This window comes from Myotis myotis, unplaced genomic scaffold (assembly GCF_014108235.1).
Source record: "Myotis myotis isolate mMyoMyo1 unplaced genomic scaffold, mMyoMyo1.p scaffold_m19_p_2, whole genome shotgun sequence".
NCBI classification, from domain to species: domain Eukaryota; kingdom Metazoa; phylum Chordata; class Mammalia; order Chiroptera; family Vespertilionidae; genus Myotis; species Myotis myotis.
Window position 1 is genome coordinate 149,226,050 of NW_023416324.1, and position 23,589 is coordinate 149,249,638.

A 23,589-nucleotide genomic window follows, 5' to 3' on the forward strand; every position below is an offset into this window, starting at 1 on the left:
CATACCAGATACCACAGTCACAGGGAGGTCTGTGTAGATTATGGAATTGCAAGAGCAGAGAAAAAGCCCTTGAGTTTGCAAGCCTCGCTCCTGGGGTCACTCACCCTTTCTGGGAATCTTTGTGTTACCTTTAAATTCAGCACGTGCAGCCCAGGCATTTGTTATTTATGGAAAGTTCATTGTCAGCCCCATGGAGAGCTGTAGAGGCACAGAGCTGGAGCTTCTGAGCACAGCGGGGCCACACCACGCAGCGTGGGCTGCAGTGATGGACCAGGGGTTAGAGTAGAAGGCTGGATCCGACACCATGGCAAGGCTCTCCGTTCATGTGAGGCTTGAACTGGACTCTGTGGCCATAAGTCTCAAGTCAACTAATGAAAAGATTTTCCCTGCCTGATACTCGGAAGCCTCCTATTTGTGTGGATTAACCGAACCAGACGTTTTTCTGGCTGCTGCTGTAGTTACCGCTAAGTGTTGTGAAACACTATTCTTGGTGTTTGTCTCATTTCCTGCTTTATGCTTTTGTCCCTCTATAATCTTTTTTTTCTCCTTAGAATGACCCTAATGAAACCTATATATCTTGCTTATTGGTGCTTATATTACTAGCGCTCTGGTAGCTAGCGTTTAAATTCCAGCAAACCAAGAAAAAGGTTTTACATAAAAAGATCTTTTAAAAGTCCACTTCCATCAGAGAGAAGCCTCCTCTTGTACCTTTCCACCTCCCCCCCTTTATGTGATGCCACCACACTCCCACTACCCCATCCCCAGCTAGGTCTGCCCCGGCCTCAGACTCTGGTCCTGTCACTGGGTGAGGAGAGACAAGGAGGTGGGGAGTCCAGCGGAGGAGACCCCTGATGTGGTGGAGCCTCAAAACAGAATTGGACCCAGACACCCGTTGGCTTTGGATAGGTAAATATTATGGCATCACTTCAAACTGTCACTTTAATAATAGTTGTGCATGATTTAGAGAGAATTACAGAAGTGAAATTGGGCCACCTCTTTGAAAATGCCCCACTTGGTTTGTCTCCTCTCCCAGCTCTCTCCTCAGCCCTGCAGGCCCTGATGTTCCCATACTTTTCCCTTCCAATCCTCCACCTCTCGCCCTTTCCTCAGTAGAGTACTTTGGGTTTTTCCAAGCTTCTCTGTCCAAACTTGCACAACCCCACCCTCTGCTTAATACTGCTTCAAGTATGTTGAAAGCCATTGATGCCAAAAATGAGTATTTCAGGTGTGCTTAGCAAACAAAAGATACCACCGTTATCAGGATCCACTCTGCTAAGAGGATAATGTGGACTAAAAATAATTATTTTTCTTATCACGTGTTTATATTCAATATAAAGAGTTTACTGTGTGCTTTAAAGGGACCTTTTCTTTTTTTCCTATCCTGCCCATTTTGTACGGAAACACTGGTGAAAGCTGGCATCAGCTGACACCAAATGTGCAGTTTAGCCCAACCGTGCTGTAACATCCCTTTTAAACTGGTTCCTCAGCTGCTGCTCTGCTGGTGGGCCGCTCAGCATGGCTTTCCCTGGGAGCTCACAGTCCTGCCAAAGCTGGTTGGCTTGAGGCAGGGAAGAAGACGAGCTGGTGGTGGCCTCCATAGGAAGTGAGAGCTGACCAGTAGGGGACCTGAAGCCGATGGCTCTCTGAAGGGCCAGGGAGGTGTCCCTGGATATTCCTTGTCACTGTCCGAGTCTGAGAGTGGACACTGGTCCCGAGTGTATACGCATCTCCCAAATGGCTCTTCTTCCAGAAACGTAGTCTTGCTGAGAAGCCCCCTAAGCACATTTAGATAAATGTTCTTGGTCATTTCTAAAATCAAGTCGTGGTGTCTCAAAACCTTGGAAAAATACCCAGAGATTGTTTTTTAGATTTGTATTGAATTTATTAGGATGATATTGATTAATCCATTTATATAGGTTTCAGGTGTACAATTCTATAATACATTATCTGTATATTGTGTTATGTGTTCACCACCCCAAATCAAGTCTCCTTCCCTCACCATTTATCCTCTCTTTACCCTCTTCTACCTTCCCCCAATCCACTTTCCCTCTGGTAATCACCATACTGCTGTCTGTCGATTAGCGGTTTTTATTTTGTGCTTAATCCTTTCACCCTTTCAACCAGCCCTCCGAGACTTTACTTCCTATGTTTTCTTCTAGTCTTATATTTAAGTCTTTAATCCATTCTGAGTTTATTATTGTGTATAGTGTAAGAAAGTGGTCTAATTTTTTGCAAGTACCTGTCCAATTTTCCCAGCACTACTTATTGAATCTTTACCCCATTGTATATTTTTGCCTCCTTTGTCAAATATTAATTGAGCAGAAGGGTGTGGATTTATTTCTGGGATCTCTATTCTGTTCCATTGAGCTATATGTCTGTTTTTATGCTGGTACCATGATGTTTTGATTACTATGGCTTTGTAGTATACTTTGATATCAGGTAGCATGATTCCTCCAACTTTGTTCTTCCTTCTCAAGATTGGTGTGACTATTTCAGGGTCTTTTGTGGTTCCTTATAAATTTTTGGAATATTTATACTAGTTCTGTGAAATATACTATTATTGGTATCTAGATAGGAATTGCATTGAATCTATAGATTGCTTTGGGTAGTATGGACATTTTATTGATTTTAATTCATCCTATCCATGAACACGGTATATGTTTCCACTTACTTGTATCTTCTTTAACTTCTTCCTTCAGTATCTTGTACTTTTCTGAGTACAGGCCTTTTACATGCTTGATTGAATTTATTCCAAGGTGGGGGTTTTTATGCCTTTTATTTCTTCTTTTTGTCTAATTGCTGTGGCTAGGACTCCCAGTGCTATGTTGAATAAGAGTGATGAAAGTGAACATCCCTGTCTTGTTCCTGACCTTCAAGGAAACACTTATTTTTTTGTCGATTGAGAGTTTTTATCATAAATGGATGCTGGATTTTATCAAATGCTTTTTCTGCATCTATTGATATGCTCATGTGATTTTTCTTCACTTTTTATGTGGTGTACATGGTTATTGATTTGCAGATATAGTAACCTTGCATTGTTGGGGGAAAAAGCCCACTTGATCATGGTGTATGATCTTTTCACTGAATTACTGGATCTGGTTTGCTAATATTTTGTTGAAGATTTTAGCATCTGTGTTCAACAGGTATATTGGCCTATAATTTTCTTCCTTTTCATTTCTTATCAGGTTTTGGAATTTGGATAATGCTAGCCTCATAAAATGAACTTCGGAGTTTTCCCTCCTCTTAAATTTTTTGGAATAGTATGAAGAGGATAGGTGTTGTTAGTTCTTTGAATGTTTAGTAAAACTCACCTGTGAAGCCATCTAGACCAGGACTTTTATTTGTTGGAAGTTTTTTTTATTATTGCTTCAATGTCATTCATTCTAATCAGTATGTTCAGATTTTCTGTTTCTTCTTGATTCAGAAAAGAAGATAGTGGCCCTGGTCAGGTAGCTCAGTTGGTTAGAGCATCATCCCAATATGCCAAGTTTGTGAGTTTGATCCCTGGTCAGGGCACATACAGGAAACAACCAATGAATGCATAAAAACAAGTGGAACAACAATAGATGTCTCTCTCTCTCTCTCTCTCAAATCAATAAATTAGTAAAAAGAAGAGTGTATGTTTTTTTAAAAATTATTTTTTCCAGATTGTCCTATTTTTTGGCATATAGGTTTTATAATATATTCTTACTAGAGGCCTGGTGCATGAGATTCGTGCACTTGTGGGGCAGGGGGGTGAGTCCCACAGCCCAGCCTGTGCTCTCTCTCAGTCTGCAGTCTGGGAGCCTGAATGATGGCTTAGTGCTACCGCAGAGGCAGGAGAGGCTCCCGCCACACCGCTGAGCTTGCCAGCCATGAGCCCGGCTCAGGGCTTCTGGCTGAGCAGCACTCCCCCTGTGGGAGCGCACTGACCACCAGGGGGCAGCTTCTGCATTGAGCATCTGCCCCCTGGTGGTCAGTGCACATCATAGCGACCGGTCGTTCCACCATTTGGTTTATTTTCATATTAGCCTTTTATTATATAGGACAATCCTTTGGGTTTCTGTGCTATCAATTGTTAGTTCTCTTTCATTTTTATTTTATTCATTTGGTCTTCTCTCTTTTCTTCTTGATGAGTCTGGTTAAAGGTTTTTCAATCTTCTTTATCTTTTCAAAGAACCAATTCTTGATTTTATCAATCATTTGTATTATTTTTTTAGACTCTATTTCACTTATTTCTGCTCTACTCCTTATTACCGTGTTTTTCCATGTATAAGATGCCCCCCACTTTTCCAACCCAAAATTAAGAAATCAATATTTTAAACATTTTGCTGGTTTTCCTCTTAAGGCCTTCTTTTTTGGCATCTTGAGGAGTTGTTCTTCCTGTTTTCTCCACTGTCTGATAATACAGACAGTGGTCAAAACTGTCTCTCTGCAGCTCTATTCCCATGCTCTTTTGCATAGCTGATTACATTTAGTTTGAATTTTACAGAGGAAGACAATCATTTACCAGTATTTATCTTTTTATTTTTTGACATCTTTATGGGCTCAGAATGCTCAGATCCCTGTTGCACCTGCGAACTCTTCACCTCCACCTCCAATTACGGCATCAGCTAATGTCAGTAACAATAAGGCTTGTGATTGGAGGAAGCCTGTTTGACAAGGTATGGGCAGCTACGCACCTACGGCTCCCTCCTCAGCTGACTTCCGTGTATAAGACATCCCTCAATTTTCAGTCTAACAATTTTAGAAAAAAATAGCATTTTATACATGGAAAAATATGGTGTTTTCTTCCTTCTACTCACTTTGGGCATTGTTTGCTGTTCTTTTACTAGGTACTTTAAGCGTAAAGTTAGATTGTTTATGAATTTTCCTCATAGGACTGCTTTTGCTGTGTCCCATAGATTTGGGGTTATTGTGTTCTCATTTTCATTTTTCTCATGGTATCTTTTTATTTCTTCCTGATCTCATTGTTAACCCATTCATTGTTTAGTAACATGTTATTTACCCTAGTGTGTTTTTTAGTTTATTTTAGTTTTTTCTTGTAATTGATTTCTAGTTTCATATAATTGTGGTTGGAGAAGATACTTGATATGATTCCAATCCTCTTAAAATTTACTGAGACTTGCCTAGCTGGAGTGGCTCAATGGTTGAGCATCAACCCAGGAACCAAGAGATCACCAGTTTGATTCCTGGTCAGGGCATATGCCCAGGTTGCGGGCTCAATCCTCAGTAGGGGACGTGAAGAGGCAGCTGATAGATAATGATTCTTACTGAATCATGTCTCTCTAGATTATGATTCTCATCAATATTTCCCTCTCTCTTCCTCTTTCAAAAACATTTTAAGAAAATTTACTGAGACTTGTTTTGTGTCCTAACATGTGGACTATCCTAGAAAATGTTTCATATACACTTGAAAAGAATGTATATTCTGTTGCTTTTCAGTGAGATGCTTTTAATATATTAATGAAATACATCTGATTTAGTGTGTCATTTAAGGCAGCTGTTTCCTTGTTGATTTTTCTGCCTGGGAGATCTATCCATTGATATCAGTGGGGTGTTAAAATCCCCTACAATAACTGTTTTACTGTTGATCTCTCCCTTTATATCCACCAAGATTTGCTTTATATATTTAGATGCTTCTATGTTGGGTGAATAAATATTTATAAGGGTTATATCCTCTTGTTGGACTGATCCCCTTTTGCATTATGTAGTATCCTTTGTCTGTTATTATAGTCATTGTTTTAAAGTCTCTTTTGTGAGATATAAGTATTGCTACCCCAGCTTCTTATTCATTTTTATTTGCATTAAATATCATTTTCCATCCCTTTACTTTTTGTCTGGGTGTATCTTTCGATCTGAGGTGTAAGCATCATATATATGGGTCTTGTTTTCTTACCCATTCTGCTACCCTATATATTTTGATTGGAGCATTTAAGTGATTTCCTTTTAAAGTGATTATTGATAGGTATGTATTTATTGACATTTTATTCTTTATAATTATGTTCCTTAAGTTTTTTCTTCTTCTTAAAGAAGGCCCTTTAACATTTCTTGTAATACTGGTTGTATGGTAATGAACTACTTTAGCTCTTTTTTTGCTGGAAGCTTTTTAAATGATAGTCTTTCTAGGTAGATTAATCTTGGTTGTAGGTCCTTGGTTTTCATCACTTTGACTATTTCATGCTAATCCTTTCTGGCCTGAAATGTTTCTGTTGAGAAATCAGCTGACAGTCTTTGGAAGCTTTATTTTAGGTAACTGACTGTCTTTCTCCTCCTGCATTTAAGATTCTCTCTTTGTCCTTAACCTTTGCCATTTTAGTTATGATGAGTCTTGGTATGGGCCTCTTTAGGTTCATCCTCTTTTTTATTTTTTAGTTCTCACCTGAGGATGTTTTTTCCATTGATCTTTAGAGAGAGAGTGGAAGGAAGGAAAAAGCAGAGTCAGAGAGAAACATTGATGTGAGAAAGACACATTAACTGGTTGCCTCCAGCATGCACCCTGACTGAGGCCAGGAAACAAAATTGCAACCGAGGTATGTACCTTTGATCTAGAATCTAACCCACAACGCTTCAGTCTTTGAGACAACACTCTAACCCACTGAGCCAGGGTGGGTTCATCGTATTTGGGACTCTCTGTGCTTCCTGAACTTGTGTGCCTTTTTCTTTGAACAGATTAGGGAAGTTTTAGTCATTATTTCTTCAAATAGGTTCTTGATCCTTTGCTTTCTCTCTTCTCCTTCTGGTACCCCTATGATGCAGATGTAGTTATGTTTCATGTTGTCCCAAAGGTGGCTTAAACTTTCCTCATTTTTTAAAAAATTATTTTTTCTTTTTACTACTCTGATTAGGTACTTTCTGTTATCTTGCCTTCTGAATAGCTGATTTGATCCTGCTTCAAACTACTGTTTATTCTTTCTAGTGTATTTTTCATTTCAGATGTTGTAGTCTTCATTTCTGACTGGTTCTTTTTATATTTCTTTGTTCCTTTTATGCTTGTGATGTCTTTGTTGAAGTTCTCACTAAGTTTCTTGAGCATTATTATAACCATTTTTTTAACTCTATATCTGGCTAATTGCTTGCTTCCATTTCATTTAGCTTTTTTCCTGAAGATTTCTCCTGTTTGTTTGTTTGTTTGTTGTTGTTGTTCTTTATTTAGGGTATGTTTCTTTGTCTCTTTATTTTGGCTGCCTCTTTGTGTTGTTTCTATGTATTAGGTGGACCTACTATGACTCCCAGTCTTAGTACAGTGGCCTTATATGGTAGGTGTCCTGTGGGACCCAGTGATGTTGTCTCCTTGAACACCTCATCTGGGTGCTCCAGGAATATCCCTTGTGTGTGTTATGTGGGCCTTCCTGTTGTAATTGAGTCTTTATTGCTATTGGCCCATTCGTGTGTGGGGTCAACTCTCAGGCTGGCTGACTATGAGCATCAACACTGACCACAGTGTACGAGTTGCTATGCAGGTACTGACCACACAAAGCTGAATTTGCCTTAGTAGTTTCTGGTGCCTTCCAAGATCTCCCTTTGGATATGTTGCTTGTGAAGCTAATTGGACCTTGCTCTGATGTTGTCTGAAGCTGGCCACTAGATATGTTGGTTCTGGGGCCCCTTGAGAGGTACTCTGATGCAGGCCAGTATCAGATGCTGCCTGTTACTGGCCCTAGGCAACCTCTTTGGAGTTACAAAGTGAGCCACAGTTTGTGGCTGCCTCTGCTGGGCCTGGGTGTGTGCAGGAAGGACTAAACTGACACTAAGGCTAGCTTTTACAAGCACCAGATTCAAGGGCAGGTAATCACAAGTCCCAAGGTGCCCTGAGATCTGCCTTTGCCTGCCTCCACATGATGAGAGAGGTGAACTAACACAAACCTGGCCATGTTTATATCCCTAAGAACTATGCATTAATATTTTTAACATGTAAGAAAATACAGAAAAAAAACTTCTGAAAATATTGTTGATTCTGGGTTTTGGTGTTTAAAATACTTTTTATTTTTGCAAAGTTTTTTTAGTGGGTGTTTGAGTGCTTTAGTGATATTTATGAAAACCAATATGGTTTTTTTGATGGATTTGGAAGGCATTACTGTGGGGTTTTTTCTATTTTAAATAATGTATAATAGCTTTTCAATTTCTAAAAATATGCAACATGCTTTTAGCACTAGATTGGATTTCTTTTTTTGTGCAATTGATTTTCTTATAAATCACATGAAAATGTCTAATTCTTTGATGTAAAAATTAAAAATTAAGGACATTCTTAGAATTTTCCTTCCTATCCTTTCAAATCATGTAATTACTATACTTATTTACTCCTAAATTATTGACATAGGGCCAGACTAGAAGTAATTTATAATTTTACTTTTACTGCTAATTTATACAAATTGTATAATACTATGGTCTGAATTTTCTCCTTTTGATATTAATTCTGGTGGTAACCTAAAATAAGTCATTTAAATTGAAGACTTCATTTTCTCCTATTAACTGCCACAGCAGATACCTGAATCTAAATATTTGAGGTTTCACAACATTATTAAAAAAAAACAACCAGAATTGTTTCTCAGATAGTAGCATCCAAGTAGATGATATATTTTTTTAATAATGAAATAATATTAATAACAATATGCTTGAGCTCATTCTGTTGGCCAGAAACTGTTCTAAGTGCTCACCTGAGTTGACAAATCAGATGTCCATTTGGCTACCAGGGAGCTCAGTCTAGAGCAATATTCTCAGCATTTTGTTCTTTATCACCTCATTAGGGAGTCTTTTTTAGCCAGTTTACTATGTATGTGTTTGTGTGTGAGAGAGTGTATTACATGGTGGTAGAAAAGTAGGTTTACAGTTGTGAGTACGTGAAACTCAGAGTTTATTCTTGTATTACTTATTAATTATTATATTATTTTCCATAGGAACAACTATAAACTTACTTTTGTCCCACCCTGTGTATATATATCATATATGTATATGTGTGTGTGTTTTATACATAAAAAAATAAGATTTTTTTTCACCCCCCCCAAGAACCAATTTTTGTCACCTCATTGAGAATACATAACCTAGAGGCACTGAGCCTTTGAATGTTTGAGTGGTTGAATAAACACAGAATTGGAGGTGGACTTAAGTGAATGGTCTTCAAGGGGCTAATGGCTTCAGAGTTAGAAGGGGTCCCCAAAAACAGAGTAGTACCTAAGGGATGTGAAAGAGAGATTTTTTTAAATATGTGGCATCAGAGATTCTTTGACTCAGGGTCATCATCCCAGCCTTCCTGATGCCACCTAGAGGTGTGATGAAGAAGTTTCTCTCACTTTCTCATATTCTTCACTTAACTCTTATTTCATTCTTCCCTCCATAGCTGTAAGTATGGTCACCACATAATCTGACATGCTATTGTATTGTATTGTAATGTAATCTATTATTTCAGGGCATGTAGTTTAAATTATTTTTGTTTTGTTTATTTATTGTCTATTTATTTTTAATCCTCACCCAAGCATATTTTTCCATTGATTTTTAGAGAGAGTGGAAGGAAGAGGGGGAGACAGAGAGAAATAGTGATGAGAGAGAGACACATCGATTGGTTGCCTCCTGCATGCCCCTGATCAGGGCTGGGAGCCTGCAATCGAGGTATATGCCTATTGAGTCCACTCTATAAATGAGAAATAATGGAGAAGAGAAAACATTTGTTGTTAGTCAAAAAGTTTGTTGAAAGAATCATGTTAATATTTCCATGTACATTTTGGGGCTGTGCCCATGCCTGAATGTACAGACAGACAACAGACCTCAACAGTGATCCTAACAGTTTTCAGATAGTTATAATATTGGTAATTCTGTAGGTAAAAGTGGCAAATGACAACAACCTGGGCTCTCAGAACAGGGGGAATTAGGCATCAGGTCACAATGAGGCAGAAGAAAAGTAAGTTGTGATCAGAAAGTAGAATATTGAATGTTAAGATTTTAGAAGTGGGTGATGATAAAGGTCAGGCTATGATCAAGAGAGTGAGTGGCAGCTACAGTCAACAAGGTAGAGGCTAAGCTGTCATTTCCATGTCACATCAACCAATAAGATGGAGAGGAACAGTACTTCAGGAGAGAAAATCCTCCAGACCCTAAGTATTTAAGATAAGGATTTCAGTCAATCACCCTTCCTCCCTCTAGTTTCTAACTAACAGATGACCAACAATAACAGTAACAATAGTTCAGTGCTTACTGTGTGTCGGTATTGTCCCAAGCACTTTGCGTACATTCTCATACTCACAGTTTTTGAGTAGGCACTATCGAGCACATTTTACAGATGAGAAAACTGAGGTGCAGTAAGCAACTTACTTGATACGGGTTATAAATCCTGAGGAGAAGATGTGGACAGAATTGGGATAGGAGAATATTTATGGAAGTCAGTAAAAGAAAGTGGACAGAGTCAAGGAAGTGGCCTGCCTATCAGTATATATTGCACACCAACATATGCCAGGCTCCGTGTATGGGTCTTGACAGAAAGGAGCCTGAAACCATGCACTGGAGCCACACTGGAGAGAGTCCTAAACTAGCTTGGGAGGGAGATGGGAGGAGGAAAATGACATAATCAGAAGTATCTTGAGATGATGTAACTTTTGGATATGAATGAATTGAGGCTGGAGTCAAAAGATAAAATCAGGGTTCTTTTGGTCCTGATTATATCAGGGTAATGAATGTGTGAACAAGAGGGTGGCAATTGAAGTTTAAAGGAAGAGACTGGTTTGATGTATTTTGCAAGAGTAAAATGCAGAGTTTTGGTAACTGATTGGATGCAGAGGGGGAGAGAGAAGGAAAAATTTAAACTGAATCCAACGTTTCAATCTGAGTGACTGAGTGAAGTATTGGCAGAAATTCAATAGCAGCACTTTGTGGCGAACGGACAGCCTGAGTGGCTGGGCTTTCAAAATGTGTAATTTATTGTGTGAGGAGGCCATCAGGTGGAAGACCAAAGCAGGAAGTTGGAAGCAAATGTGGAACTTAGAAGAATCTAGTCTAGAGATGAGCTTTTGGTGTCATCTGTACAATGGAACTGTGTAAACTAGGGGAGTGAATGAAAAGGTGCGGAAAGGCAGATAATAGAGATCCTTGGAACACATTTAAATTTGGGGACAAGAAGGAAGATGAGGAGCCAGCAAAGGAGATAGAAAGAGAGTGATAACAGGAAGATGGGAATGCCTTGAATTATGCATCATGGAAGACAAGGGAATGGAAGCTTGCAGAAAAAAAGCTGACTTAGCAAACTCTCAGAGAAGCCAGCAAGAATAAAGCCTATTTGGAGTTGTTGATTTGAAGGTAATAGGGATCAAAGTTAGCAATAGAAGGATAAGAGGTGGCCTATCCTTCTATGGGAAGAAGGGAGTAGATCATAGGTGACGAAGCAGCAGGATTGGCTTTCAAGAATCTGAGAATGAGGAAGAGGAGACAGTTGCCTGAAGGCATAAGGCATGTTTGGGAAAGTGCTTTGTTCTGTTCTTAAGATGAAGGGCACCACATAAATCTATTTTAGACAGAGATAAAGGAGCCATAGAGAGGGAGGAGTGAAGATGGATAGGCATCCCTGTGGCAGAAATCACAGCAGGAAGAGGTCCTTAGCTGTTTTCTAACCTTATCAGAAAACAAATGAGAAATCATGAAGCTGCCCCTCTAACAACCCAGACAGCCATTCTCTTAGAGAATAAAGGAAGACCGGTGGAGCAGGCTTTTTTCTTTTCCTCTCTGGGAATGCATGAATTGAATCCACACATTGCAGACAGAGAGAAAAGGAACCCTTGCTATAGACATTCTTTTTTTTGTTAAATTTATCGGGGTGCCATTGGTTAATATGATCCTACTAGAGGCCCGGTGCATGAATTTTGTCAGGCTGGGCTGGCCAGGGTGAGGGGCTGAGGGAGGTTTGGGGGGGGGGGGCAATCGGGGCCCAGATCGGGGTTGGCTGCCACAGTGCGTGTCATAGCGACCAGTCGCTCCTGTCATTTCGGTTGTTTCGTCGTTCTGGTAGCTTGGCTTTTATATAGATAGATAGATAGATAGATAGATAGATAGATAGATAGATAGATAGATATGTTTCAGTTATGGATTTCTGTTACAAGATCCATATGTTGCACTGTATGCCCACTACCCAAAGTCAGATCTTCTATCATCACCATATGTTAGAACCCCCTTCACTACCCACGCCATTTCCTCTGGCAGCTACCACACTGCTGTTTGTGTTCACAAGTTTCAGTTTTATATCCCACATATGCGTGAAATCATATGGTTCTTAGCTTTTTCATCACTTTGATCTGCAGATTGCATTACCTTGTAAATATTCTGTGTGCAGGAGGGGGGAAGACATTTTTATCCTGTTTTTCAAAAAAAAAAAGAAATAGTTAAATAGAATTAAGTACCAATTTATTTCACTCTATGTGAGGCAAAAAGCTACCTGGGGGAAAAAATAAGTAGACAGTCAAAAGCATTGGCAGTAGTTAAAGATGATGGCTGGTTTTGATGGCTGTGGGCCTGGGTAGGACAACTACTGTAAAACATGCAGCGAACAATCTGCTCCATTGTCCTGTCCTTTCCTGTCAAGGGGAGGGAGCGGGTGGCTCTGGACACAGGATGTCAGAAAGGAAGAGAGGAAATGGAAAAGGGAGCAGAGAGATAAAGAGAGACTCTGTGTTCCCAGTGCATATGCAGGCCCTCCCTCTTCTGTGGGACAGTCTGGGCACCGTGTGTGTCCCTGTGTATACAGAAGTGGTCGCTGAGGCCCCATCGCTGTCACATTGCTGCACAGTCCTCAGCTTAGGAGAACAGTGTTGGAGGTTGTTAGCACATCTCCCTCTGGAAACGAAACTGGCTCAGCAGCAACAAGACAATTCCAGAGGGGATCTGTCTCTCCTCCCTCGCTTGGATAATGGCTGTTCCCTGATACCCTCCCTGGCATTGCATTGCACACAGTCCTAAACAGCTGGGCTGCTAAGATGATTTAAAGAGAAGAGAGAGTGGGCTGTTCATCGTGTGTATGTAATGTATTCATAATAAATCTCTCAATGAGGAGGTATAAAGATTTCCTGTTTTTTTACAGCCAAAGAACAGCCAAAGGAAGCAGAGCATTAGGCAGGTATCCAGCGAGTGTCATGAACAGAAACAACCAATATGGAAAATCCAGGGAGGGCTTGCTCCACATTTCTAGTAGTAACAGCATTTTTTTTACCTGAAATATGCTAGTAATTTTGTTGCTTGCAAAATTGGTTTTGCCTAATGATTGGTAAATATATTTTTTCTTAATAGTTACTGGATATTCTCCATGTTCTGGAAACTACATAAAAATAAAGCATTGCTTGTCACCTTTTTTTTTTTCCTTTTTCACTTTATTTCTGAGAAGATAAAATAGTAGAAGACAAAGCCATCCCAGAATGATTTATTTTCAAGAAAATTGAAATAATAAAGCAGAAACAGTAAAGTTTTGTAAAGTTCTCTATATATTTTTTTTCTTTTTTTGCGGGGGTTTGGGTGAGAGAGAAGGGGGAAAGAGGGAGAGAGGGAAGCATTGATGTAAGAGAGACACATCAACTGGTTGCCTCCGATACGTGCCTCAACTGGGACCAGGAATTGAACCTACTACTCTTCAGTCCACAGGCCGACACTCTAATCACTGAGCAACAGTGGCCAGGGCAAGTTCTACATATTATATATGAAATGCATACTTTGAGGTTTAGTAAAACCGGTAACATAATCAACTAGTGTGAAATAAGCATTTTAATTTGTTAAAGATAATTTTCACCTTAGAAATATTTCCTCACTAAAGTTAGAAATGTGTCTATCATGGTCACTTATGCTTTATAACAATAAGATCATCTCAGGCAGAGGATGGGAACATGCTTTTGATCATTGAATAGCAGATTCGGCTCATTAATAGATGAGTTGAAATGAAGCCATATAACTAACCCATGTTGAACTTTGCAGAATGTTCATCTCATCTGTCAAGAAATCATTCCTATGGACTTTTTATTTAATAAAGTTTTATTTCTTAAAATGTATAGCTGGTGGGACCTTTTGCCCATGCATCTTCACCAGCAGCTAGGACATCCCCACCATTGGTGTTTCTGGTGTAAATTACTTGAGCTCTGTGCTTTGCAGCTAGTTTAATAAGTCTTTTACTATGGAGCTCCTGAAGGGCTGCCCTGGCCCAGGCACCACAGATATGCAGTCTCTCAGAGACAGCAGCTGGCTATAAGCTTATAGTTGGGAACTTCCTTACAGAGTTTGTCATATGTTGCTTCGTCAAACAAGACTAGGTTATTGAGCTTGTCCCGAACTGTGCCTTTGGACCATGTCTTCTTTTGTTCTTGCCCCCAGATTTGTTCACTGGGTCTTTGTCCTTCTTTGCCAACTTTTCAATATCTTTCTTCGTGTTGTTGTCCTTGAGTGGCATAGTGAACTTGAAGAGCAGCTGCTACCACGGCAGCCTCAATAAGATGTCCCCTACGGACTCGTTTTACAATAGTAAAATAATATTTACAAAAGCACAAAAAATAGTCGGAATTTTTAAACAATTCTGTCTTTCCTAGAATTTAGATGCCTATCCCAGCATTGCTGAGATGGACATCGAGTTTTCATACCCTCTGTTTCAATGGCTATGTGAATGACGTTGGTATGCCACCATTAAGCACTCCTCTGTGAGGGACACTCAAAGCACCTCCAGTTTGTCTCTGTTATGAATATTCTCCAGCACACATTTGTTTTTCCAAAATTAGTTTATTTCCTCAAAATAGCTCTCCTGAAATGAAATTACTAGATCAAGTGCTGTGATTATTTGCAAGCTCCTCTTTCCAAGCATATTTCTAAATAGCTTTCCAAACAGGTATTTATTCATTTACCTTACACTAGCAATATATGAGGATTACAGTTTTACGCCAGGCTTAACAAGCTGCTAAATGCGGCATGACTTTTATTTGTGCTTATTTCATTCCTAGAAAGCATGAAAAAATTTGCAATTATTTGTTTGCAATTTTTTGGTGTGTATTTGTCTCCTAATTTTTGTTTGTTTTCCTACCAATTGGCATATTTTTTGCCAGGTCCAGTCTCAACTGTTTTCCTCACCTTTATTCCTCTGTGTAGGCTCCCATGATTCGTTCAGCTACTGGGTAGATGAGAAATCCCCAGTGGGGCCTGACCAAACCCGAGCTGTCATGCGCCTTGCCAGGATCTCCTTGGTGAAGAAGCTAATGAAGAAATGGTCTGTGACTCAGAACCTGACCTTCCGAGAGCAGCTCGACGCTGGGATCCGCTACTTTGACCTGCGTGTGTCCTCCAAGCCAGGGGATACCGACCAGGAGATCTACTTCATCCACGGACTTTTTGGCATCAAGGTCTGGGATGGGCTGATGGAGATTGACTCGTTTCTTACGCAGCACCCCCGAGAGATTGTCTTCCTGGATTTCAACCACTTCTACGCCATGGATGAGGCCCATCACAAATATCTGGTTCACCGGATGCAGGAGGCCTTTGGAAACAAGCTGTGCTCTGCCTGCAATGTGGAGAGTCTGACCCTGCAGATCCTGTGGGAGAAGAAGTGCCAGGTAGGAGAACCGAGATGAGAGAACAGGACTGTTTCTGCCTCTTCTGTATCGCCAGCTGTAAGATGGCTCATTGCAGGGCTCTTAGTCTAGAAGGTATAGATGGTTTGGAATATTAAACATACTCACACAAGCTCCTGGGCTCCAGGATAGCTTCAAGGGCTTCCCTGGCAGGGATGAACACCTACCAAATATTTAAAACTTTATGGCAACCTGTTTGGCATCTAAATTGACTTTGAATGGCCTGGCCAGAACCAGCCCTAGCAAAGTTGTGAAATGAACCAGTTGTTCATACCATTTTACGTTCTCCCATAAAGTCCACTTTTAACCCCCCTGTTTCCCCTCGGGGCAGTCCCTTCCATCCTGCCTTCAACTCAATGTCATATCATTCCTGCCAAGTACTGATTGATAAGTAAAAACATCAGCTGACAAAGGCATGTGAAGTGATCATTTCAGGTGTGTTAATATTTTAAAAGGCCATCTTCACAGAATTTGGGTCATAGTGGGAAAGAACTAAGAAAGGAAGAGCCCTGGGAGGGATTCAGGCTTGGAGACTAATCCCCAGTTGCTTATGCTGAGAAGAGTCCCCAAACCTAGACCCAGGAGGCATTTACCCAAGAAAAGGAATGTGGGCCTCAGATATATTCTGCTCTGATCCCCCAAAAATAGTAGATAGTGGGAAACAAGAGCTCCAGGAATGGTCAGCTTCCAATTTAGACTCTCTTTAAAAAGAAAAGAAAAAGTACTTTTGATTCATAATTGCTCACTTGCTCAGATACATTAACCAAAACATCTTAAAGAGGCAGTTATTAACTTACGGAAGAGCTTTTAATTAAAAATCTATTAAAGATCATTCACTTGCAGATATGTTTTGAACACCAAGTGCGTGCTAAGTGAACACCAGTCTAAGCACTTGGGATAAATTAGTAAATGAAACAAAGATCCTTGCCCCTTAATGGAACTTTCATTCAGGTGGAGGGAGACAGTTCATAGATAGTAAACATAATAAACACATTCCATATAATGCAGAGAGTGGTAAGAGCCATGAAGAAGAAAGGTGAGCTGGTGAGGGGAGCCAGGGTTCTGTGGGCTGGAGAGTTGGTCACAGTTTTAAATAGGTCTGTCAGGGCAGCCCTCATTGCAAGATGGCATGGGAGGGAGTTAGTCACATGGACATTGGAGGAAGAGCTTTCCCAGGAGAGGAGCAACCCTGGCAGAGCCCTCAGCAGGGGTGTGCCAACATCTTTGAAGAATAGCAGGGGGCACTGGAGAGCAGATCCTGCCATGGAGGAGGTCAGAGGAAGAATGGCTGAGTATGTGGGCCTGTGGCGCTGTAAGGACTGGGCTTGTACTCTGAGTGAAGGTGTCTGAGCACGGGGGGCTGGGACCTGACTTAGTGGTAATGGTCTCCCTCTGGTTACCAGGAAGAGACCAGGAATAGGGGGAGGGGACGAAGAGGGGAAACCAGGGAGGAGACTGTTGTTGGGAAGTGGTCAGATTCTGAACTTATCAGAAGGGGGAGCCAAAAGGAAGTGAGGTTCTAGGATAACTCCCAGGTTTGACCTGAGCAATTGGAAACACTGGATTGTTTTATACACTCATAAAAGCGCTTAAGTCCTTAGACTCACAGAGGCTAATGAGTTAAGTCTTAGTATCTGTTAAATTTATCTAAGCTATTTTTCCTCAGAAAAACATGTGTAAGTGATGGTTTGCCAAATATTTACCACACCCCTTCCTCCAAACCTGAGTTTATATACATTTAGACTCACAGGTCTCATTTGGAGAGATTTTTTTTACCCCTGTGGAGTCTCTTTCTTACAATATTAAATAACTGGTGCCCCAGTGCATGAATTTGTGCACATTGAAAGGAAATTAATTAGAAGGTAGCCAGCAGGGCAGGACTGGGTGAGACAGGCCAGACACACCCTGGAGCCAACCTCCTGTGGTCCCTCCCTGGCCAGCTGCACCTGGGGTAGGACTGTGGCTTGAAGGTCATCTGTGGAGTGAGCCAGGTCCCTTCAGCAGGTGGGGTCCCTTGACCTGGCCTGCAGGGATCGGGCCAAAACTGGCTCTCCCACATCCCCTGAGGGGTCCCAGATTGTGTGAGGGTGGTTCTCAGGTGACTCACCTGAGAATCAGGCTCCCTCCTCTCTGGTTCCAGGTGCATCACATGAGAACTGCTGCTGCCAAGTCACCGCAGCTCAGCAGCTCCTGCATTGAGCATCTTCCCCCTGGTGTTCAGCGCATGTCATAACTATCATTCAGATAGTTGCTTAGCCTTTTATATATATAGACTAGGGGCCCGGTGCACGAAATTCGTGCACTGGGTTGGGGGGGTTGGGGGGAGAGAGTGTCCCTCAGCCCAGCCTGCCCCCTCTCACATACTGGGAGCCCTCAGGCGTTGACCCCCATCACCCTCCAATCGCCTGATCGGCCCCTTGCCCAGGCCTGACGCCTCCGCCAGAGGTGTCAGGCTTGGACAGGGGACCCCCATCTCCCCCCGATCACTGGCTCTGGCCCCCGCCCAGGCCTGAGGCCTCTGGCCCAGGAATCATGCCTGGGCAGGGGACCCCCATCTCCCTCTGATCGCTTGCTCCACCCCCCGCCCAAGCCTGATGCCTCTGACCCAGGCTTCAGGCCTGGGCAAGGGGACCATCATATCCCCCCAATCCCCGGCTCCGCCCCCCACCCAGGCCTGATGCCTCAGCCAGAGGAGTTGACCCTCATCATCCTCCGATCACCAATCACCAGATCGGCCCCTTGACCAGGCCTGAGGCCTCCGGCAGAGGTGTCAGGCCTGGGCAGGGGACCCCCAGCTCCCCGCGGTTGCAGGCTCCGCCCCTGCCCAGGCCTAATGCCTCTGGCATAGGCGTCTGGCCCGGGCAGCAGGGACCTGCAGTGGCAGCGGGGGGGCGCCGCGATCATGGGCTTCGCTTTAGGCCCAGGCAAGGGACCCCTAGCTCCTGGGACTGCCAGCTTCCACCGTGCCCAGCTCCCATCACTGGCTCCACCCCTACTTCCTGCTATCACTGGCCAGGGCGGCAAAGGCGCCTGATTCTCCGATCATGGCTGGGGGGCAGGGCAAAGGCGGCCCTGGGGCCGCCTTTGCCCTGCCCCCCAGCTCTTAGCTCCCCCCTGGGTTTCCAATCACTGTCAGTGGCAGGGGGCTTCTTCCTGCTTTCCCTTTCGCCTCCCTGCATTGTGCCTACATATGCAAATTAGCCACCATCTTGTTGGCAGTTAATTTGCATTTAGCCCTGATTAGCCAATGAAAACGGTATCGCCGTATGCCAATTACCATTTTTCTCTTTTATTAGTGTAGATAGGAATAGCAACAGCAGGAACAGCTAACATTTAGTGAGCCTTTACAATGTGCAAAGTACATATATTAACTCATTTATCATTTCAACTACAGTATGAGATAGGTATTTTGTTATTATTCTCTCTTTACAGGTGAGAAAACTGAGGCATAGTGAGATTAAGCAAGTTGCCCAGGAGAACATGTTAGTGAGTGACAGGAGCCAGGATTCCACTACAGGCTCCCCAGAGTTCCCTCAGCTTTTCAGGCTCCCAGGCTCCCAGGAATGCTCACACATCTTGGTGATTTTCACAACTGGTGTCATAGACTATGCTAATTAAACACTCTTTTTATTGATGCCACACCACACACACTAAATTGTTATGGAATCTGTAGTAGTAACAGGTGTCTTCAGGAGTAATGAATGGTGTGGACAGTGACTGTCTAGCAACACAGTGATGATCTGTCAGAGTTGTTAAGTACGGGCTAATCTGTATCCTCCACTACAGATATGCCTAAAGACCCTGTGATGGCATCTCAGGAAAAGGGAGAGTGTCATCAATTTGAATTCTAGACTGTCCCTGTCCCCCTTCCTTTCCAAAGTTTTCCCTGACAGGTTTCTCCTTGAAAGCAAAATGAGACAGCAGAGCCATCAGTCATCCCTCCCTGTTGGGCAGTCCCCTACTGGTGGTTAAGCTTTAAATATTCATTATGTAATGAGCTGCCTTGCATGTAAGCCCCTGAGTATTTTATTACTACAATTTAATAGCAAGGAGTGTATCACCATTCAGTCACATTTCATTTACTCATAAGCAGTTACATCACCGCTCACAGATATATATTTGTATATGAGTGGCTATGAGTTTTCAGGGTATAATGAATTCGAAGATTTAATCTACAGATTGGCAGTATTTAGAATCTTACTGAGAAAGTAAGAATACATAACACTAGCAAAATACAAAGCAACTGACATACAATTACAAGATAAAATGGCCTCAAATGTACTATACGAAGAATGGGGTTTTTATAACCAATCGATTAAAAAATAGTACATAGTATACATCCATATCCCAGGGGCCTCAGAAAGGACTGATCAGAATAAGAGGAGGTCAATGAAGGAATAATTCTCAAAGGAAATGATATTTTAAATCTGAATCTCAAGAGAAAAACTGAATATAATTGCTGAGCTGGATGGGGAGAGTATCTCAGAGAAAAATACAGCAGAGTGAGGGGGGAGGCTGATACAAACACAGGCCCTGGACAAGAGTTACTGCCCCTGAAAATCAGTAGAATAAAAGTTGGTGTGCTAGTCCTATCTCCTACTGTAAATAGAAATTCTCCTGGAACCTTTAGGATCAAATCACTCAAGAAGGCTCTTCAGGAAAGGCATAAAATCCCTTTCATGTAATTGGTACTTTTTGCATCTTTTACAAAGGCTAAGGAAAGAGCAGCACTGTCCTCTCATTCCCTGGCATTCCTTCCAGGGGCAGGCAGCCTGGTCAGTGATCAGAAGGGCCCTGTCCAAGGGTCACACAGCCCGCCTCTCCCGCAGCCCGTTCCATGGGCCAGCTTTCCTCACTCAGGGACACTGGAGACCCCAGCCTTCCAAACCAGCTAATTACCCCGCCAGCAGGAAATCCTCCCCGATCTCCCAGACAATCTGCTTACAGTGAGCCTGTGATTAACCTCATTAGCACATGTGTTTACCACAGACAGCATTAGCAGTCAGTCAGACATTACTCAAAACCATTACAAACAAGAACAACCATTAGCCCGTTCAGGGCTCTGGGCCTGGCACTCCTACTGTAGGCCTCCAGGAGCAGTTAGCCAGGCACCATGGTTAAGAGATAAAGGCTCACAGGAAACAAAACACACATTCAGAGTCCTTTGTGGGTGCCTGGAGGATTATGCTCTCCGTCCAGCTACCGGAGGATTGCAGTCCAAGGAGTGTAAACAGCACGCTGCGTTCCTCCAAGCAGAGATCACTGTGCCCTGAGGGGGGACAATATGTTACTTCTAGAAACCTAAGCAGCAGAGCTCTGAATTGGGACAACCAAAATAGCAACTCCCTGTCCCTCAGCTGCGTCTCAGAAACTAATTAATGCTGTAGATGTGACTTGCTAATTATTTCAAAATCACCACCATCCTGAGAGGTCCCACTGGTGACCCGCGCCTCCCAGAAGTCTTCTTCCCTGCCTAGGGTACGTTCCTGCTCCCTCCTGGGAAGGGAGAGTTCATTCAGAATCAGTACCCACAAGTTCACGGTGTTGATCTCAACTCCTAGAGCAGGGGTGGGCAACCTTTTTGTGAGTGCGTGCCAAAACCAACAAAATCTCTGACTCAAAATTCTTTTGCGTGCCAACCCTAATTTTTTGAGAACATGTTACGCCTACTTGATATCTCTTAAGGTGTACGTATGTGAAGAACCTTGAAGAAATAATAAAATTCATTCGAGCGACAAAAACAGAATATGATGATGAAAAATACATTTATTTTTTAATGTATGCATGTACACTGATAGTCCAACAGAAAACTTTATGACTCCATTTGATATTATCAGTGGGACTTTTGCTGTTGCATCACTGATGACAGGGATTTTACATCAGGTTTATATTTCGTGACCTTCAGAGATATGCACGAGCTACTACTTTCATCTGTCAGGCTACTCCTATTACGAGACTTAACAAAATTCATCACTGAGAATAAAGATTCACAAGTATTTGTGGATGAAACCAAAACACTGGTCGAATCTAGGAAGGCAGGGAGAGTTAAGGCAGAGGCATAGAAATTGCTCTTCCCTTCTCTTCTCCCCAATCAATGTCTATGGTCTTTAAGATAACTTGTTATGTAAAATTATTTATTTATCTAAGATGGACCTACACTGAATTTATCTGAAAAATTAAAAAGTCGATATTAAGAAAAAAATTGCAAATGGAAGATTATAAGAGAGGGTTTCCCGTGCCAGCAAAAGTTACTGGCGTGCCATGTTTGGCACGCGTGCCAGGGGTTGCCCACCCCTGTCCTAGAGCTCAGTGCCAATTTCATGAGCATTTGAGTCATGACTTGTAGTTTCAGGGGTTCTCTGCCTGGTGTGAGGAATATAAGAAGTCTGTGAATTTAACTGAAAAGTATATACCCATAGATTATGGATGCAGTCACCCTCAGAAGTATTGGCTCTGTAACTATGACTTTATCCCTATAGAAATCACATATATCTCCATATCACACATCAGCTATTGCAGATATATTGAAATATCATTTATACTCATCATTAATTCAAAATTATGGACCTTGTACTTACTATAAAATATTTTTATTTAATATATTTATTATAAAACACATACATCAGTTTATTACAAATTCAATTAATATATTCGTAGCTCTATTTCCATCTTATTGATTTCTTTTGTAATCCTGTCTATTTTTTTTATGCGTTCATTTAAATCATAGCCTGAGAAGGAGTTCAGGGTTTTACCATACTTTCAAAATGCTAACAAAAAAAAGTTAAGAAGAGGCAGAGCAGCATCGAACAGACTGTCAAACTACAGCGGAAAGCCCAGGGAGAGGTGTGGGGGGGGGGGGGGAGGGTGGTAAGAGATCAACCGAAGGTTATGCATATAAGCATAACCAATGGACACAAGACACTGGGGTGTAGGGGAGGCTGGGGAAATGTCAAGGGGGGGAAAAAAGGAGACATATATAATACTCTTTGTAATACTTTAAGCAATAAAACAAAATTTTTAAAAAAAGAATCTTTAACTCAGATTTATGCAAATGCTTAAATCCTTGCATATTAACTTTTCTAAATATATATATATATAAATATATATATATCAATTCTTGAATTCCATGTGTTTATATTTGTTTGCCTTTCCTCCTAGCAATTGCGTCAAGCCAAGGAGTTGATACTCAGTTTGTTCATGACTTGCTTTACTTTTTCTGTTTTGGACATCTCAGGTTCTTATTTTCTATCACTGCCCCTTCTACAAGCAATACCCCTTCTTGTGGCCTGGAAAGAAGATCCCAGCACCCTGGGCAAATACCACCAGTGTGCGCAAACTAATCCTCTTCTTGGAGACCACTCTGAGTGAGCGGGCCCCACGTGGCTCCTTCCATGTCTCTCAAGCGATTCTCACCCCCAGAGCAAAGACCATCGCCCGAGGCCTGGTCGGTGGCCTCAAGAACACACTGGTTCACAGGTAAGAATTTGCTCCCATCTCCAGAGTAAAGTTATTTTTTTAATGTATTTTTATTCTCTTCTGAATAAACAGCAGTAAAACCATACAGTTTGAAGATTTAAAATACTGCAAGAGAAAATACCTTATTTGAAAAAGCTGTTCATTTGAGGTAGCTTGCGTTAACGGAATCCATAGGAGTTCTAAATACTTTATTAAAATGTTCATATTACACCATAAATACGTTCTAAGTGTTGATGCTAAAGTATAGCCCTTGAAGCCAACACCAGCCTGTTCACCTCTAGCACGGGGTGCATCCTGTGCTTGCCACTGTCCTCTTAGCTGTCCCAAGTACTCACTTATGAAGCATTAAATGTGACTTCTGTGCTAGGTGCTAGCGATTCAGAGATAACCCTTCAAAGATTTGGGATGTCCTTCCCCTTCCACAGTGACAATGAGTCCTAAGAAGCGGCTTAGGGTGCCACCAACCATGCTATAGCTTTAAATACTTCCACAGAGCAGACTCAATCCTGACTGTGCCATTAGGCAGGAGAATCTCCAGAAATTTTGTATTAGATTATGTTCTTTA

The 23,589-nt window shown here is 41.8% G+C and overlaps 1 protein-coding gene and 1 pseudogene across 1 annotated transcript in view; one reads left to right on the forward strand and one right to left on the reverse strand.

The window, feature by feature from the left end:
* Positions 1–23,589, forward strand: part of PLCXD2 (phosphatidylinositol specific phospholipase C X domain containing 2) — a 57,977-nt gene that overhangs the window by 26,428 nt on the left and 7,960 nt on the right. The window contains exons 2-3 of the mRNA XM_036352341.1: positions 15,070–15,530; positions 22,783–23,024. Coding sequence (XP_036208234.1) covers positions 15,070–15,530; positions 22,783–23,024 — 703 coding nt within the window. The remainder of the gene's footprint in view (positions 1–15,069; positions 15,531–22,782; positions 23,025–23,589) is intronic.
* LOC118677581 lies at positions 13,979–14,383 on the reverse strand (annotated as a pseudogene).